An 18242-nucleotide genomic window follows, 5' to 3' on the forward strand; every position below is an offset into this window, starting at 1 on the left:
ACTGTCAAACATTATACAATTATAATTCACTGCCATTATTTACAGAACACAAACGGAAAATTAATTTTGAATATATTTTTTTTTCGGGAAATGGTGCATTCCGGGAAATGGTGCATTCCGGGAAATGGTACATTCCGGGAAAAGGATTTCCGGGAAATGGTCCATTCCGGGAAATGGATTTCCGGGAATCGTCTTTCCGGGAAACGGTTTTCCGGGAAATGGTTTTCCGGGAAATGGGGGACAACCTTCTTTGAGCACTTCCACAGTTATTAATTGGAGGGCTTTCTTTACCTGCCATTGCATGAATTTTGTACCTTGTGAGGCAAGCACAATGATACACTATGTCCAGGGAGTCGAAAAAATTTTCCCGACCGGAACGGGAATCAAACCCGCCGTCTCCGGATTGGCGATCCATAGCCTTAACCACTAGGCTAACTGGAGACCTAAATGGAATCCAGAAAGTCGACTGGAGCGAGGTAAATGTTTGCGCATTTCAAAATAGCAAGACTCTCTGCTACAAACACCGTAGGATAGTGTCCCATCGCCACTGAAATGTTTATGGCCGTAGATTCCTGATCCAGTAACTTTTGAACCATCTGTATAGAATTTGATTGACCCTGACGAACTGTGGGACTCCGACTTCCCCAACTGCGCGGGATATTTCGCGCAACTTGTAGGGAACATCATGGTTCTCCACAGGTCTCATCCAGTCTTTAATCATTTTCATTACGGGCCTGCTTTGAAAGTACTGTGAAATGCTCAGGTGACCAACGAGATCACCTGGCATAAACTTTTCAACATGTTTAAGTCTTAGCAATTCCTTTTCTGCTTCTAATTACACGTACTCGTGCAAAGGAAGCAGATTAAGGTCTTTTCTTGTGTCATCACAAAATGGCTTCTTCAAAATCATCACCCAAATTCAACGTTACACATTATTTCACCAATACACTTATTTAACCCTCGAGCAGTCACGTCTTTGACTACCTGCAGCGACGTCGCGCTCACGCTGTGTACCACATGCGTGCTTATTTCATGGTGCGTGTACTCAGGACACGACGCGACCGCTTCTGGGTTAAGGACAAACGTCTTGACATCCCGCTTCAACAGTACATGACAACTTCAGATGCACGAATCTCAAGAAGCAAGCTATAAACAACAATGCATTTTATTATTCTGTTCTTGCTCACTTGTAATAAACTTGAAATAAAAAGCTCAGGTGCGCTGGTTTTGTTTACGATGAGATTTGTGCCCTCAAAATCGTGAGTAGGTGCCAAAGTCGGCCATTGTGGCGGTCATTTTGGGATTCTAACAAGTCTGTCCTTAATAAAATAAACGCTTACCCTTTCCTTGAAATTCTCCACTTTACGCAAGATATTATTGAATCAAAATTTAAACACACTAAATACCCTCTGACAGCTAAACATGCAGATTGAATTACTGAATTACATGTTCGCTGCTTAACTTTGTATACAGTATTGTTTTGAATAATTTAATGCTTCGAAATATATGAAGTAAAATATACCCATCGCATCATGAATGTAGTAAAGATTGACTTTTATTATGGTTACCTAGGTTACATAGAAAACTGTATCAAAATCGATACTTTATTGCCCTTCAATGGCAATTGAGTAATGCGACATGCACTACACTAGGGATACAGGTAATGTCACAATAGATCTAAAAACTGGTCGCAGTGACAAACCCGAACAGGAATTAAAAAAATACATACAGGGTGTTAGGTTCGTGAGTGCAAACTTTTTATTATGTTTCCAGTTCAAAACCGAATTAGCGACATTTTTTCTTTGACTTCCGCTGCGTTTGCCTTGCGTTAAACACAATGTCGGAAGTGGGGCGCTGTATAGAGCACCAGGTGTACAATACAGCGCCCCACTTCCGACATTGTGTTTAACGCAAGGCAAAAGCAGCGGAAGTCAAAGAAAAAATGTCGCTAATTCGGTTTTGAACTGGAAACATAATAAAGGGCGATAGAAGACCATAAATGGTGAAAACATTGTTCAACGCATATGGTCAAATCTCAACCGTTACGTAGTTATTGAACTTTCCATGTTTTTGATTATGTATTATTGCCAAAACTGGCTATAACTTTAAAATGGTCAAACATATCCCAGTCAAAGATAATTGACAAAAACAAAGTAAAACGCACTACTTTTGAACTATTTGCCCAAGAAAACATAGTTATTTAACTAAACCAATTGATTCAAAGCAGAGCGTTAATGATTAATCATAAATTTAATCATGATTAATGATTAAGATTAATCAAAAATCATCAATCATAATCACTCAAAATTATCGTTTAATCATTAATCATTAATCTTAATCACGTTGCTTTCGCAATTTAATCATTAATCAGTAATCATAATCATAAAAAAAATTTCTTAATCAATCATTAATCATTCATCATAAAAAGTGATTCATATCATCCAATTTGAATTAGTTTAAATTCTGTTCTAAATACTACAACCTCTTTTATGCAGGTTATTTCTATGCAATTTCAGTTTATGCGTCTTTTTTATGCCCTGCAATATTGTGTATACAAAAATGTAATAATGACGGTAACTATGGGATCGGCGACAAGGGGCGTTTATAGGGACGAGCAAAGGTTGATTGCATAGGGGTAAAAGGGGTTTCAACGGGGAACCAGGAGATCTCAGGAGCGTTTAAGGCGATTTTAGGGTCCCCTTAGGGGGCATCAGGGATTCTACGAGGTCTCAGGAGTGCTTCAGATGGCCTTAGAGAAATCTAGGGGAGTTCTGACGGGTCTCAGTGCCGTTTCTGGGGCATTCCATGGGGTGGGGAACCACAGCGCACCAGAAGGTCTTAGGGGCATTTTAAGGGGGACTCAAGGGGTTTGAAGGGGTATCATGGGTGTTTCGACGGATTCAGGGGGTTTCTGGGAATACCTTGAGGTAAATGCCATTTTAGGGGGTTGTAGGGGCTTTTAGGGGGTCTCAGGGCCCTAAAACGCGGTCTTAGAGGCGTTTCAGGAGATCCAAAGGGGTATCAGGGGAGTACCTGGAGGTCACGCTGCGGTTATTGATATTTGGAGCAGGTCTTAGGGGCGTTTCCGGGGTGATTTCAGGAAATATCAGAGGATTTTCGGCGGGTTTCAGAGGGTGTTCCAAGGGGAATTCGGAGGCATTTCAGGGAGTTTCAGAGGTTTTGCGGTGGGTTTTAAAGGCATTACGCAGGCGCTATTAGGGGTTTTGGAGTGTCTCAGGTGAACATGAGGTTGACGGGGTTTTCAGGGCATTTCAGGAAATTTCAGATTATTCATTGCGAGTTTTGGAGGCGTTACGGAGGTGTTTTCGATGCAGGTCTCAGGAGCGTTATATGGGGTTCATGGGCGTTTTATGTGCTCCGGGGGGTCTCTGATGCGGACATAGAGTCCGAAGGGATTTTGTGGAATTTCTGATTATTTTTTACGAGTTTTAGAGTCGTTACGTAGGCGTTTTCGGAGCTTCCGGGCGGTCTCAGGTGAATGACGTGGGGTCCGTGGGGGTTTCAGGCGGATTTGAAAGGCGTTTTCATAAAATTTTAGAGGATTTTCAGAGACCTCTTAACGAAACCCCTTGAAGCGCCCCGAAAATGCCTTGAAACACCCCTGTAACTTACATAAGCTCATTGAAACGCCCTTGAATTCTCCTTATTCTGTTTCAAATGCCCCTGAAACCTCAAAATGTGCCTGAAACTCCTCTGTTATGATCCTATCTGTAATGCTTCGATACGCCCTTGAAACCTTCGTAATCCTATAGAAACGCCCTTGAAATCGTCATAATCAATTTGAATAAACCCTTAAGGCGAAACTGGATCCATTTCCTCACTTTTTGGTTTTTGATTTTTTATAATATAACGAAGCAATATTTTCAAAATCGGTTTTCGTGCACATGTAGAGTATGGATCAAGGTATCTCCTGATTTTTTTCCAGGTGGAAAATGTTTTTCGTTTAATCAGAAACCATTTTAAATAAGTGCTCTGCTTGGGAACAGGAAACTATATGTATATTTGAAATTTCAAATATATTTTAAATAACCCAGATTTAATTTTTCATTAATCATTTACAGTTTTTTGTGATTGATTAATCATGACTAATCATGATTTTTAATCAATTAGCCATTTTTAATCATTAATCATAATCATTAATCACAGATAAAAGCAAATTTAATCATTAATCATAATCATTAATCATCCTGAAAATCAAATTAATCATTAATCCTACACGGTGCCCCCACAGATCGTTATTATAAAATAAAAATGTCCATCAATACTAAGTTCAGGGATCGATTCCTGGTACCATTCTGCACCTCTGGGCAAATTTTTAAAATAATCCCTAGGAGGAATCCCGAGAAATCTCGATTTGATGTTTTATACTGAGAAATTTTAAAGAAATCCATATTCAGATTGGACAATACTGCTTAAATACCTACAAAAATTTCCCAAAGTGTTCAAAGTTGTTTCAAACCAGTATATATTTATTAACGTTACTTCAATTATACATATTTACTACTTACTTAACTCAGTTAACTGATTAAACTGACTTAAATATGTTATGCGAAGCCATGCATCGGTTTTCACGTAAGCATTAAAATTTTGATTTTTCCCCATTGTTTTATGAACATATTTTACATCCCAGTATTATACATTAAAATTTTCTCCAATTCTACAGCAAGTTTACAATTTGCAATCCAATTTTCATAGCGATATCAGCGTTCACTGTGGAGTTATGGCAATAAATGTGAAAAAGTGTTGAAACATTTTTTTTCTATGATTTTTTACTGAGTCGATTAAGTGCTTTGTGGTGTGCCTCTGTGCTCCGTTGAGATAAAACCAATCAAAATATCAAATTACAGTCGGGTCTTCTATTAGACGCTGCCACCCACTTTATGCCCATTGCGTTTCCAAGGCTGTCCTCTAACCTATTCAGTTCATTTTTTTTTAATATGATGGAGTATATAGTAAGCACTAATCGCACTAAAAAATCAGCTGAATTGGATGTAAGACAGTTGAGAAACTGCGGTGGGCATAAAGTGGGTGGCAGTATTTAACAGGAGTCTCGACTGTATACAGGGTGTTAGGTTCATGAGTGCAAACTTTTTAAAGGGTGATAGAGGACCATAAATGGTGCAAAAAATTGTTCTACGCATATGGTCAAATCTCAACCGTTACGTAGTTATTGAAGTCTCCATGTTTATGACGCTCATTGCCTTAACTGGCTATAACTTTAAAAGGGTCAAACTTATCGTAGTTTTTTCACCCTCATTCGAAAGATTATTGAATTTTATATCAAATGGCATCTTTGAATCGATTGGTTTAGTTAAATAACTAAGTTTTCTAGAACAGAATAGCTAAAAATAGTGTGTTTTAATTAGTTTTTGTCAATTATCTTTAAAACATGCGTAATAAATTTAAATTCTTACTTTGGCAAAGTTGGGGCCCGTGTTCCACTCTACAATTCGTTTTTTGACGTCAAACTTCCAACTCTTATCGTTTTCTTGCAATTTTGATTCAAATGTGTGGCACAGTGCGCAAAAAAAGTGCTTACCATGACGATTGCAATTTTATGATCTGAAATGCGACGTTTAAATCGAAATTGCAAGAAAACGATAAGAATTAGAAGTTTGATGTCAAAGAACGAATTGTAGAGTAGAACAGGGGCCACAACTTTGCCAAAGAAAGAATTTCAAATTATTACGCGTTTTTCAAAGATAATTGACAAAAACAAATTAAAACACACAACTTTTTAGCTATTTGCTCTAGCAAACTTAGGTTTTTAACTAAACCAATCGGTTCAAAGATGCCATTTGATAGAAAATTCAGTAATCTTTCGAATAAGGGTAAAAAAACTGCAATAAGTTTGACCATTTTAAAGTTATTGCCAGTTAAGGCAATAAGAGTCAAAAACATGGGGAGTTCAATAACTACGTAACGGTTGAGATTTGACCATATGCGTAGAACCATTTTTTGCACCATTTTTGGTCCTCTATCCCCCTTTTAAAAGTTTGCACTCAGAAACCTAACACCCTGTATAATCAACCAAATGTATGGAAAACGTAAGTGATTTTGAAAAAAAATATTTGGGTACGAATAGTTGCGTACAAATTAAAAATCAGTTGCATCGTATTTCTCCTCGCGTCAATCATATTCCTTCAAAAATGTAGCCAACATTCATAGAAATAGCGCCAAATTTTCACGAGTGGTATCCTAGTTTGTGATGATGATGATGATGATGATGATTGTGTGCCCACCATCAGCGCAAGGATTACCTATGGCTGCAGAGTCATACCGGAACGGAATGATCTACCTGATGGTTTGTTGTAGCAGGGTAAGCTAAATTCACTGGAGACCTTCGGAAAACAACATGATAATTGTTATCTCGTGACAAAGTCTGGTCACCCCACGAACATTTGCCCGGAAACCAGTTCATTTAACTTCCTTAGGCTACCCCTCCGAAATCCCCATATATGTCATGTTCAAATATAAAACGTAATAAGGAACGAACTCACCGGGTAATCCTGACCAGCTGGTTTTCTATGTTTGGCTTTGGTCTCAGCATGCAAACGGTCCAACCATATTAAATGTGCACTAGGGTGTCCCAAAATAGAAAAAGTGTCAAAAAGTTAACTTGCTCACCCTTAGAATGATAGATTAGGATCCTAGCAACAATAGTTCCATACATGAAAACTCAATCAAAAAATATTTAGAGGTTGCACGCATCGATTTTATGAAAAATTGACGATTTTTGGTATTTTACCAAAAAATGCTAATATGAGTTGAAAAATGAAAGAAATAAAAATCATCAATCTCAGTAAATCATAGTTCTGTGTCCCGCAAACAAAGTTTGGAAGGAGTTTAGGTCATCAAAGCTGATTTTATATATTTGGCAAAGGTTAGAATATCAAAAAATCGCTATTTTTTTCACCAACATTTTCAAAAATGCTCAATTTATAAGGATTTTGAAATTTTTCCTGCGATTCGCAATTTCCTTATTTTATAGCAAATTTTATGTAGATTATTTCGGCTGAAGACAGTTTTGAGCTATCTCTTTCATGAGCTGAGATATCGGTATTATAATGATAACACAATCAATGAAAAAATCGTGTTTTCTTACGTTAATCGATTTTGTTCACTAGTTTCCATGACTACCATGCAATTGAAACAACACACGACAAATGTTTGACATAATAGTACGTGCAAGTGTACATTTTTGAAGAATTTCAGAAATATTTGGGTTGCTTTGAATTGTTACTAACAATATATAAAGGTTTTAAGAGTTAATCATCGTTTTATATCTACATATGCTGAGTTACGTTCACACCTGCTTTGTGAATACGAAAAGATTTTTTTCCTTAGATTTCATCTGTTGATCAGATAACAGTAGCAAGCCATCGATTCAAAACTTGTAACTTTGATTGAAAATTATGTTTTAACAAGTAAGCTGCGCAGCAGAAAGATTTTAACATTGACATTTCTTAGGTTAACACCCCTTGGAACATATTAGTATTAAGACTATGATATTAGGCCAGTCACTAATTTATACTTATTTTTTATTTTAATAGCGGAATCTGAACATCCTGATGCTTTCTGAATTTCAACCCTAGCTGCAAATATGTTTACTAATGTTTTGCTTTTAAAATCAAATTATACAATAGATCTCAATATTGTGTAAAGAATTAGCTTTAGTTAAATTTCGCGAATAAAAAGAAGAAAAAATATCCTAATAATCTACACAAAATTTGCTATAAAATAAAAGAATTGTGAATCGCAGAGAAAATTTCAAAATCCTTATAAATTGAGCGTTTTTGAAAATGTTGGTGAAAAAAATCGCGATTTTTTGATATTTTAGCCTTTGTTAAATATATAAAATCAGCTTTGATGACCTAAACTCCTTCCAAACATTGTTTGCTGGACCCAGAACTATGATTTACTTTGATTGATGACTTTTATTTCTTTTATTTTTCAACTCATATTAGCATTTTCTTGGTAAAAATATCAGAAATCGTCCATTTTCCATAAATTCGATGCGTGCAACCTCTAAATATTTTTTTATTGAGTTTTCATGTATGAAACTTTTGTTGCTAGAACCCTAATCTATCATTCTAAGGGCGAGCAAGTTAACTTTTTGACACTTTTTCTATTTTGGGACACCCTAATGTGCACTCGTTCACACCGCTCGCTGATTCTCCGATCGTCCATCGAAGAATCCGAAAAAAATACATAAGCGAGAATATCCGAGTGGTAACCTAGTTTGTAAGGAAATATCATTTGGAAGATGTTTTTCTACTTCGTCATGAATCCACAACAACGTATTAAATATGTAATTACTAATTATACGACGTAGTTTCCTGTTCTTCCAAAATTGGTGTACTATTAGATCTTTATTTAACACATATTTCTCAGTGATTTTCTAGTGTTCATATGCAAGAATATGTAGCACTTTTCTTTCAAAAAAATGTTCAAAATTCTAGGCAATATCAAAGAAATAAAATTCGAAGATAACCGTACACATCGTATTTGCTACTCCGTGATTGACCAGAGCAATCGAAGTTGCACAGAGTACCAATGAATGTTAGGCTTGGGACTAGCTAATCATTCTTAATGTGCACAATTCGAGAGTTCAACATTTGAAAGTCAATAACGGCGCTGGCCACGTCCTTACGGTCATCTGATCGATTATGTGTCAATACTCGCCTCATATAGCACAGTAGTAGAATTAAAAGGAATTTGCTCGTCCTTTCTAGTTTTTCTTTAAAAGAGTTATTCATTTTTTATTTTCTTTTGCAAAAGTGAAGTATTAGTGAAGTGTTTTTAAATTAAACTAGAGTCTGAAGACAAAAATTACCTGAATCCATCCTCCTGAAACAAATGGTTCATTAACAATAAAAAATACAATACAAAAAAAGAAAGTAGAACAAATTGTGATCTTGGAATTTTCCTGCATTTAAATTAACAAAGCTAAAAAATTACAAGATCAAAATTTGTTATGGTAGATCTTACGCCGTAAAAAGCAGTCAGTTTTTGTCCAGAATGTCACGTCGAACGCATTGACGTCAACAATGCGTATAAGCGTTCGCACGTTAGCTTCGAATCTATCAACACAATTAAGTGCTGCAAATCTCCTTCCCACTATTAATTTTTCGGTCGATTTTAAGTGCTTTACTTAAAAAAAATATGACCAACTAACATTCTAAAAAAACGCGACTGACATTAATAAATTACTAATCAAATTCAACCGAGAAACGTGGGAAATAGAGCCCAAACAACATTTTGAAGTCAGCTGGCTGTAAAAGGTTCCAAAACCTGTCACAAATCCTATAATAGTTTTATTAGAATTTGTAACGATCATCAAAACCTTCTTAAATCCAACCGACTTGGAACTATTGCTTGGGAATAGACTCTAATGAGCCCTGGCGGATCCTCCATGTTTATCGAGCATGTCTGATGCATATGATCAGCCATACTCCATCTGCAGCAGCCGGTTCGTGATGAACCGTTGGAGGCGCATTAAAGTGTTAAAAAGGTGATATGTTTCACTAAAGAACACTACATTACAATAATAAAAATGAAACTCCTTCACTTTAATACCGTCAACCCCTGCGAACTTGGCCAGGGGGATACGTCGATTTGAAAAATTATGCTTGAAATATATTATCTGATGGCACACTAATTGTCATACCGATAAGTCATCGGATAGACAGTGCCCGAAGCTCGCGACAATTTTCGAAGATAATTCCTCTCCCGCTCTGACACTCATGCATATTGCACACAACAGAAACGTGTAGATGTTCATCTAATTCCATCCGAAGAAGATTTGGATTGTGAAAAGGAACAAACCATGTGCATTAATAGTGGAATCGAGTTCAGTTTTGTACCTTCAGGAAACGGCTCAGGAGTGGCTCCGTAGCTCGGAGGAAAGAAGCGCCCGTTTATCGAATTGGGAGTTGTGAGTTCGATTCCCTTCTACGCACGTAGAATTCTTTTCATAATTCAGATCTCAAATTGTTCATCAAACACGTGTTACTGTTGTGTGCAATCAAACATTGTAGTTATCTTTTATATACAGAGTGTTAGGTTCCTTTCATGTCCGGAAAATGTACTTATGTGGCCGAATAAAACACTTCACACCCGGACATTACGATAATAAAAACATGCACATTTATTTACAGACTATGTACACAAATTACACAACATTACAATTAATCACAACATATTAAAAATAACACCGCGGAGAGCGCGCGCGGGCAGCATCTGACTGCTTCTGCAGATGATGGCGTTCTGCTGTTCTGCTGTATGTTCGTCATCGTCGGCGGCGGCGGCCGTCGTCGTCTATCCATCTTGTGATAGACACGAGCCGAGCCGATCATGGGGTACACGAATGCTCGTTCACAACAGTTCCTGAGTGCAAAGTTTTTAAAGGATGATGGAGGACCATAAATGGTGAAAAAAAAAGTTCTACGCATATGGTAAAATCTCAACCGTTGCGTAGTTATTGAACTTTCCATGTTTTTGACTATTATTGCCTTAACTGTCTATAACTTGAAAATGATCAAGTTTATCGCAGTTTTTTTAACCTTCATTCGAAAGATTATTGAATTTTCTATCAAATGGCACCTATGAATCAATTGGTTTAGTTAAATAACTATGTTTTCTTGGGCAAATAGTTCAAAACTAGTGCATTTTAATGTGTTTTTGTCAATTATCTTTGACTGGGATAAGTTTGACCATTTTAAAGTTATAGCCAGTTTTGGCAATAATACATAATCAAAAACATGGAAAGTTCAATAACTACGTAACGGTTGAGATTTGACCATATGCGTTGAACAATGTTTTCACCATTTATGGTCTTCTATCGCCCTTTAAAAAGTTTGCACTCACGAACCTAACACCACAGACAAACAGACGTAACACTTGCGAAATTTCCATCGACCACGCTTTTAACGATCATTTTAAATTTTCATAGTTGTGACTTTCACAACCAGAGGCGCGCGCATCGCTTTTCTATGCGTTTGACATTTCACACTAGCGCCTTCTGTTGACGATATTGCACAACACAGTGATTCGTGCAACTTTTCCACCAGGCGATGGTAGTGTGAACTGGGCGATGGATTTCCATGAAAATCGTTCAAGGTGTTACGTCTGTTTGTCTGTGCTAACACCCTGTATGTATTTTTTTGATTCCTGTTCGAGTTTGTCACTGCGACCAGTTTTTAGATCTATTGTGACATTACAGTCAGGTTTTTTTTACGCGGGGGATACGTACGCGTACGCGATACGATACGCGTAAAAAAAACTCAGTTCAAATTTCAAAAAACCGCGTAAGAAAAAGTCTCACCATTTCTCGACGAATCATGCAAAAATAAGACGATGAAATTTTTTTTTGTATGGATTTTTTTTTTACGCGGCCGCGTAAATTAAAACCGCGTAAAAAAGACCTGACCCTGTATCCCTAGTGTAGTGCATGTCGCATTACTCAATTGCCATTGAAGGGCAATAAAGTATCGATTTTGATACAGTTTTCTATGTAACCTAGGTAACCATAATAAAAGTCAATCTTTATCTTTACTACATTCATGATGGGTATATTTTACTTCATATATTTCGAAGCATTGAATTATTCAAAACAATACTGTATACAAAGTTAAGCAGCGAACATATCTCTCTCTTCTTGGCGTAACGTCCTCATTGGGACAAAGCCTGCTTCTCAGCTTAGTGTTCTATGAGCACTTCCACAGTTATTAACTGAGAGCTTCCTCTACCAATGACCATTTTGCATGCGTATATCGTGTGGCAGGCACGAATATACTCTATGCCCAAGGAAGTCAAGGAAATTTCCTTTACGAAAAGATCCTGGACCGACCGGGAATCGAACCCGTCACCCTCAGCATGGTCATGCTGAATACCCGTGCGTTTACCGCCTCGGCTATATGGCCCCTATAAGCAGCGAACATATGTAATTCAGTAATTCAATCTGCATTTTTAGCTGTCAGAGGGTATTTAGTGTGTTCAAATTTTGATTCAATAATATCTTGCGTAAAGTGGAGAATTTCAAGGAAAGAGTAAGCGTTTATTTTATTAAGGACAGACTTGTTAGAATCCCAAAATGACCGCCACAATGGCCGACTTTGGCACCTACTCACGATTTTGAGGGCACAAATCTCATCGTAAACAAAACCAGCGCACCTGACCTTTTATTTCAAGCTTATTACAAGTGAGCAAGAACAGAATAATAAAATGCATTGTTGTTTGAAGCTTGCTTCTTGAGATTCGTGCATCTGAAGTTGTCATGTACTGTTGAAGCGGGATGTCAAGACGTTTGTCCTTAACCCAGAAGCGGTCGCGTCGTGTACTGAGTACACGCACCATGAAATAAGCACGCATGTAGAACACAGCGTGAGCGCGACGTCGCTGCAGGTAGTCAAAGACGCGACTGCTCGAGGGTTAAGTAAGTGTATTGGTGAAATAATGTGTAACGTTGAATTTGGGTGATGATTTTGAAGAAGTCATTTTGTGATGACACAAGAAAAGGCCTTAATCTGCTTCCTTTGCACGAGTACGTGTAATTAGAAGCAGAAAAGGAATTGCTAAGACTTAAACATGTTGAAAAGTTTATGCCAGGTGATCTCGTTGGTCACCTGAGCATTTCACAGTACTTTCAAAGCAGGCCCGTAATGAAAATGATTAAAGACTGGATGAGACCTGTGGAGAACCATGATGTTCCCTACAAGTTGCGCAAAATATCACGCGCAGTTGGGGAAGTCGGAGTCCCACAGTTCACCAGGGTCAATCAAATTCTATACAGATGGCTCAAAAGTTACTGGATCAGGAATCTACGGCCATAAACATTTCAGTGGCGATGAGACACTATCCTACGGTGTTTGTAGCAGAGAGTCTTGCTATTTTAAAATGCGCAAACATTTACCTCGCTCCAGTCGACTTTTTGGATTCCATTTAGGTCCCCAGTTAGCCTAGTGGTTAAGGCTATGGATCACCAATCCGGAGACGGCGGGTTCGATTCCCGTTCCGGTCGGGAAAATTTTTTCGACTCCCTGGGCATAGTGTATCATTGTGCTTGCCTCACAAGGTACAAAATTCATGCAATGGCAGGTAAAGAAAGCCCTCCAATTAATAACTGTGGAAGTGCTCAAAGAACACTAAGTTGGAGAGAGGCAGGCCAAGTTCCAGTGAGAACGTAGAGCCATACAGAAGAAGAAGAAGAAGTTAGGTCCAATTTCAGCGCAATTTCAGCACAATTTCAGCGCGGTTTGGTGCAACTAAAATTTAGGTCCCGTAACGTGGATAGATCACCTTATAATGATGCGTTACGGGCTTTTATTAACTGAACAACGTTACTTGTGTATGACTAGGTTGACATTTCTAGGCTACGCTTGAGAAAATGACATGGTTTATCTAGGTAGGACCGATAGGACAATTGAACGAATTTGAACATTTTTCATAGTATTTGTAGGGGGACGAATACATAATAGTTGACAAGCAATCTTTATTATTTTAAAATTTTATTGCAATCAACTGACCAACTTTACGTATTTTTGTTTATCTCTTAGATGGTATTTTGAGCCAACAGAAAAATATCAGAAGTTCAGTTGCATGTTTCTGTGGGTTTTGGACCGATAACAATTTAAGGACACAAGAGATGAACACAGAGAAGTAGAAAACGATTAGCGAAATCAAGAAAACAATTTGACACAGGATCGACTATATTTTAACATACAGGGTTTGATTGATTCGACGAAAAAAACAAACATACGACCACTGACTTAACGAGAAGAAAAACATATTGAACCATACCACAAAATCAAACAAGGAGACAAACACAAACCGTGTGATCATAACACTACATAGGCAAATTCTGACTGACTGACCAATTGAAAACTTTCCAATCTTCTACCGTAACTTTCTGAGTCAGTTGCAACAGTGTCTTAATGGATATCATTTTCCGCGTACGGCTGGCAAACTGCTTCTGAAAGATTACGTACTCTTTTCTATCTTCGGGTCTAGTGTAGAGGTTTCAACTCTATTCAGAGTGCAGCTAGAAACCTAGCAAAAAAAAAAATTTCAAATCGACGTATCTAACTTTTTCACTGATCTGAGTAAATTCATGGTCAATGTTGATGATCATTTCACTAAAATAGTTTTTTATAAAAAGACTATTCATAAGTTTTTTCGTGCTTAACATCACCAGGGATATGGCACGCACTAGGTAAGGAACAAAACCTACTCATTCCATATCATTTTCACAATGAATTTTGACAAAAATACACATACACCGGGTTGGTTAGAGATACGTCATACCAGATACGTCGCTTTTGTATGGTGCCAGTTTGGTGTATCTGTTACTTTTGATTTTGGCTAGATACGTCGTTTGGTTTTCTCATATATCAAAACGGTGTATCTATCAGTAAAGTTGTAAACATCAAAATAGTTAGATACGTCGTTTCAAAAAATATGCTTAGTTAAACAAATTAAGCAATAAATCATCAAACAGTGTTGTGGATTCTTCAATTTGCTTTATGAATCATGCATGCAGCAGTAAACCCGGATTTGTTTACATTCTCGAGTTACGTCGGATTGAAAAGTTATGCTTAATTTATAAACTTCAAGACAGTTGTACCAACCCAACTTATAACCCGGATTGAGCTGAAGAAACTTCCGGATAATGTTCCTGTTACCGAGAGTTTACTACTGTGTCTTGCTGTTTATGATTTTTTACCACACGAAACTGAACGTTACTTGGAACGAATAATACAAACGTCATTTTTTTTTCAGTGGTACCACGTAATTTTCGGCTCCTGGAAGAGCTGGAAGCAGGCCAAAAGGGAGTAGGCGATGGCACCATTTCCTGGGGATTGGAGAACGATGATGATATGACCCTCACTCACTGGACTGGCATGATCATCGGCCCGCCTAGAGTAAGTTTGTTATCTGCTGCAATGATCTCTGCTCTTCAATAATGTTTTTTCCCGCATTTTTGTAGACACCATATGAAAATAGGATGTACTCGTTGAAAGTGGAATGTGGTGAACGTTATCCAGACGAACCACCAACGCTAAAGTTTATGTCAAAGATCAACATCAATTGCATTAATAGTCAAAACGGAGTGGTAAGTTGGGCATTGGAAATTCGCGGTTTCGACTACAGGGGCAAAGCTATCATTTTCCCAACCTTGATTGCAGGTCGATCATCGGATGGTTCCCGTGCTGAACAGATGGAACCGTGATCATACCATTAAGACAATTCTTCAAGAGATCCGTAGGATTATGACGTTAAAGGAAAATCTAAAGTTAACACAGCCACCGGAAGGAAGCTGCTTCTAGTGGCTTTAAGCAACGGGTGGGAAACTAAGAAAGGCATAACTACAACCCGGAACAAGCTATAATACACATACATCGTGGAACTCTACACTCTTGCTGCTGGTTTTGGTTGTTTTGCGTCGCCGTCATCCTTGGTCGTGTGGGTGATTGCACGACAGTCGTCTATTATTGTTGCTGTAAACGAGATCCTTGTAAAATAAACGAGAAAATACCCGCACTATCTACTGCTACACTCTATCTTCACAGCACAGAGAGATTTAAGTATAGTCTGCTAGGTACTTTCAACAACATTTACTGTTGCTGCTGTTCTACAATTTTCCCACTTTTCGTTACGTTGATTAGAAGAAATGGAATATCCTGCTTAATATAAACCATCATTGGCAGCAAGAGCCAAGAATCTTGCTGCAAAAGTCACCAACAAATGCACTTTAGTGAAGAAAAAAGAAAGCAAGATACATTCACAGCCACTCAGAAAAAGAAATCATATTTCCTACTATTCCTAGAGACAGAAAGAAAGAAAGAGAGAAAAAGACGCAAGAGATATCTGTTGATAAGGGGGTTTGAAATGGAAAAACAATGCTTGAAAAGATAATTACAGTAACCCTACACCACACTCCAAACGGTTTGAATTATGGCGAGTGACATTCTAAGTTTCATGACGAGCAAATTTTGCTCTTACAATCGTTATGAGGCTTGAAATGTTACTGGGTAGTCGCTGAACACTCAAAGAAGGAATACACTTAGAAGCTATGCAATGTAATAATTGGAAATGAGTGGAAGTTTCATGCAAAACAGCATCGGTAAATCAAAATTTTGCAATGAAATATTCAAAATAAATGATAAAACCGTTAAAAAACATTTGAACAGCACTAAAAACTGTAGAGCGACAATGGAAAAATAAATGATCAATGAAACATCGTGAACGACTCCAACGCGAAAACGAAAAAAGAAACTGGAAATGTAATCGAAAGACAAAGAACTGTTAATTAAAAGCTGATCTGTTGATAACCGGGCAATTTCGGATTTTTATGTTTTCCTTGCAAGTTTTCAGTGTCATAGTACATCTGGAAAGCTGTAGTTGTCTAAAGTTAATTTGTCATTTTCTTTCATTGTTTTTTTGCGGTTTCATGATTTAAAATTTATTTCGCTGTAATTTTGAATATCTTCTGCTACTTTCAATAAACTATTGCTCATTTCTAGTTATTACCCGAGACGCGATAAATACAGAAAGAGTTATCCCTTCCTTCAGTGCACTGAATTATCGAAAATTTAAAATGATGATAACATACTGTAGTAGGACAAACTTAAGTGAAATTGATGATAACGGTTTAGAATATTAACTCTAACACTGCTGATGATCGAAGAAGGAAACAATAAATGCGGATACTATTCTCAAGAAAACAAACCATTGTCCAGAAGATTATTTTACCGTGAAGAAAGGGCCTTCGTTCTCGGTAGCGATTTGTTTTCACCAGTTCAAAGTAATCCAGAAGATCACCTTAGGATATTTCGTGAGTCGATGGCAGAGTCGATCTTTAGTGCTTCTTAATCGTTGCTTTGCCCGTAGTATACATTTAGGAGGTATCGCATCACGATCTTCGCCCGAACAGTGAGAGGTGAATGTCTTTATACCAGAAGTGAGTAACATGCAAGTGGGATGTAAGGAATTGTTTCCAGCCAGTAGAATATACAAGGCTAGACTAATCGGAGATAGCTGCGTTAACTATACATATTATCCAATCTTATGTTACATTGTGCAGCAGCATATACTTCCTCCAACGAGCACGTGGTCCAGGATTACTCTTATGTAGGAAATTTTTTGATAGTAAACCGTGACGTTCTGATATGTTCCAATGCCCGACAAAAAAAAAACAACTAGATGTATCAAATCTTTCAAATTTCGTTCAACTATGACGCGAAACGAAGCTAAGCGCGGTACTGACTACTGATCTGTTTGATAGAGCCTCCTAGAATTAGACCTTCAAACTCCCATCCTCTCTTTATCGAATCAGAATAACACTGACATTACCTAGAGGAACCAAGAAAATCAACGAGATGGAGCTTTCGTTCTTTTAAAACAGCATTACCGAATAAAGATGGTAAAAATCTGCAAGAATTGTGTGGCATGCGTAGTTCATTTCGTCCGAAATTCATTGTTTTTCCTTGTGTTTCAATTGTTTTGATTGTTAACAGTAGTGGACCAACATCTATGATGGAATAATTGGAAGGCACAAGATATCTTGGTGAGTTCGTTCAATTTTTTTCTCATTTTATCTTCCTTACTTTCAGTCATGAAGCTCTGGCCGATTGCCTGTCCACTTTCTTTATTTCCTTGTGGAGGTTACGCGCCATGAGCCTCTAGTCTGGACCAGACTCTGCTGCGAGTCCTATTGGCCTCCAATCTAATGGTTGTTTTCAGATATCGTTTCCGCTCCTGCGTAGCGTGTGGCCGACCCACCTCCTCTTTCCCTTTTGAATTTCTGTTACTATCGGCTTTTGATGACATCGACGATGGAGCTCCACGTTTCCCCGTAACGTGGGTAGATCACCTTAGAATGGTGCGATGCGGTGTAAGATCTACCAAATCAAATTTTGATCTTGATATTTACCGTATTTTTAAATATTCCAAGATCAAAGTTTGATGCTCTTTTCCTTGTGTTTTGTAGTATTTGTGTTTCAATGTACTGCTAATTAACATTTTATTTCAGCAGGATTCAGGTAAATGTATCGTACGATATAAATAATATTTTAAAAATATGTAACTGTGGCGAGCGTATCACTAATATGTAGCTTATTTGGCGTACGATGTTAATATTATTTTATATTTCAGATTTGTGCTCATTCTGCGAATGGAGTGACGTGAGAAAAGTCGGAGTCGTATATCGAGGTGAGAAATCT

The 18242-nt window shown here is 37.7% G+C and overlaps 1 protein-coding gene across 1 annotated transcript in view; it reads left to right on the plus strand.

Moving 5' to 3' along the window:
* The window catches only part of LOC109412524 (ubiquitin-conjugating enzyme E2 variant 1), a 35989-nt gene extending 18529 nt beyond the window's left edge, over window positions 1-17460 (plus strand). Inside the window, exons 3-5 of the mRNA XM_019686147.3 lie at window positions 14800-14942; window positions 15008-15133; window positions 15207-17460. Of these exons, the coding sequence (XP_019541692.1) occupies window positions 14800-14942; window positions 15008-15133; window positions 15207-15347 (410 nt within the window). The 3' untranslated portion in view covers window positions 15348-17460. The remainder of the gene's footprint in view (window positions 1-14799; window positions 14943-15007; window positions 15134-15206) is intronic.
* Window positions 17461-18242: the final 782 nt, after the last annotated feature.

This window comes from Aedes albopictus, chromosome 2 (assembly GCF_035046485.1).
Source record: "Aedes albopictus strain Foshan chromosome 2, AalbF5, whole genome shotgun sequence".
Taxonomy (NCBI): Eukaryota; Metazoa; Arthropoda; class Insecta; order Diptera; family Culicidae; genus Aedes; species Aedes albopictus.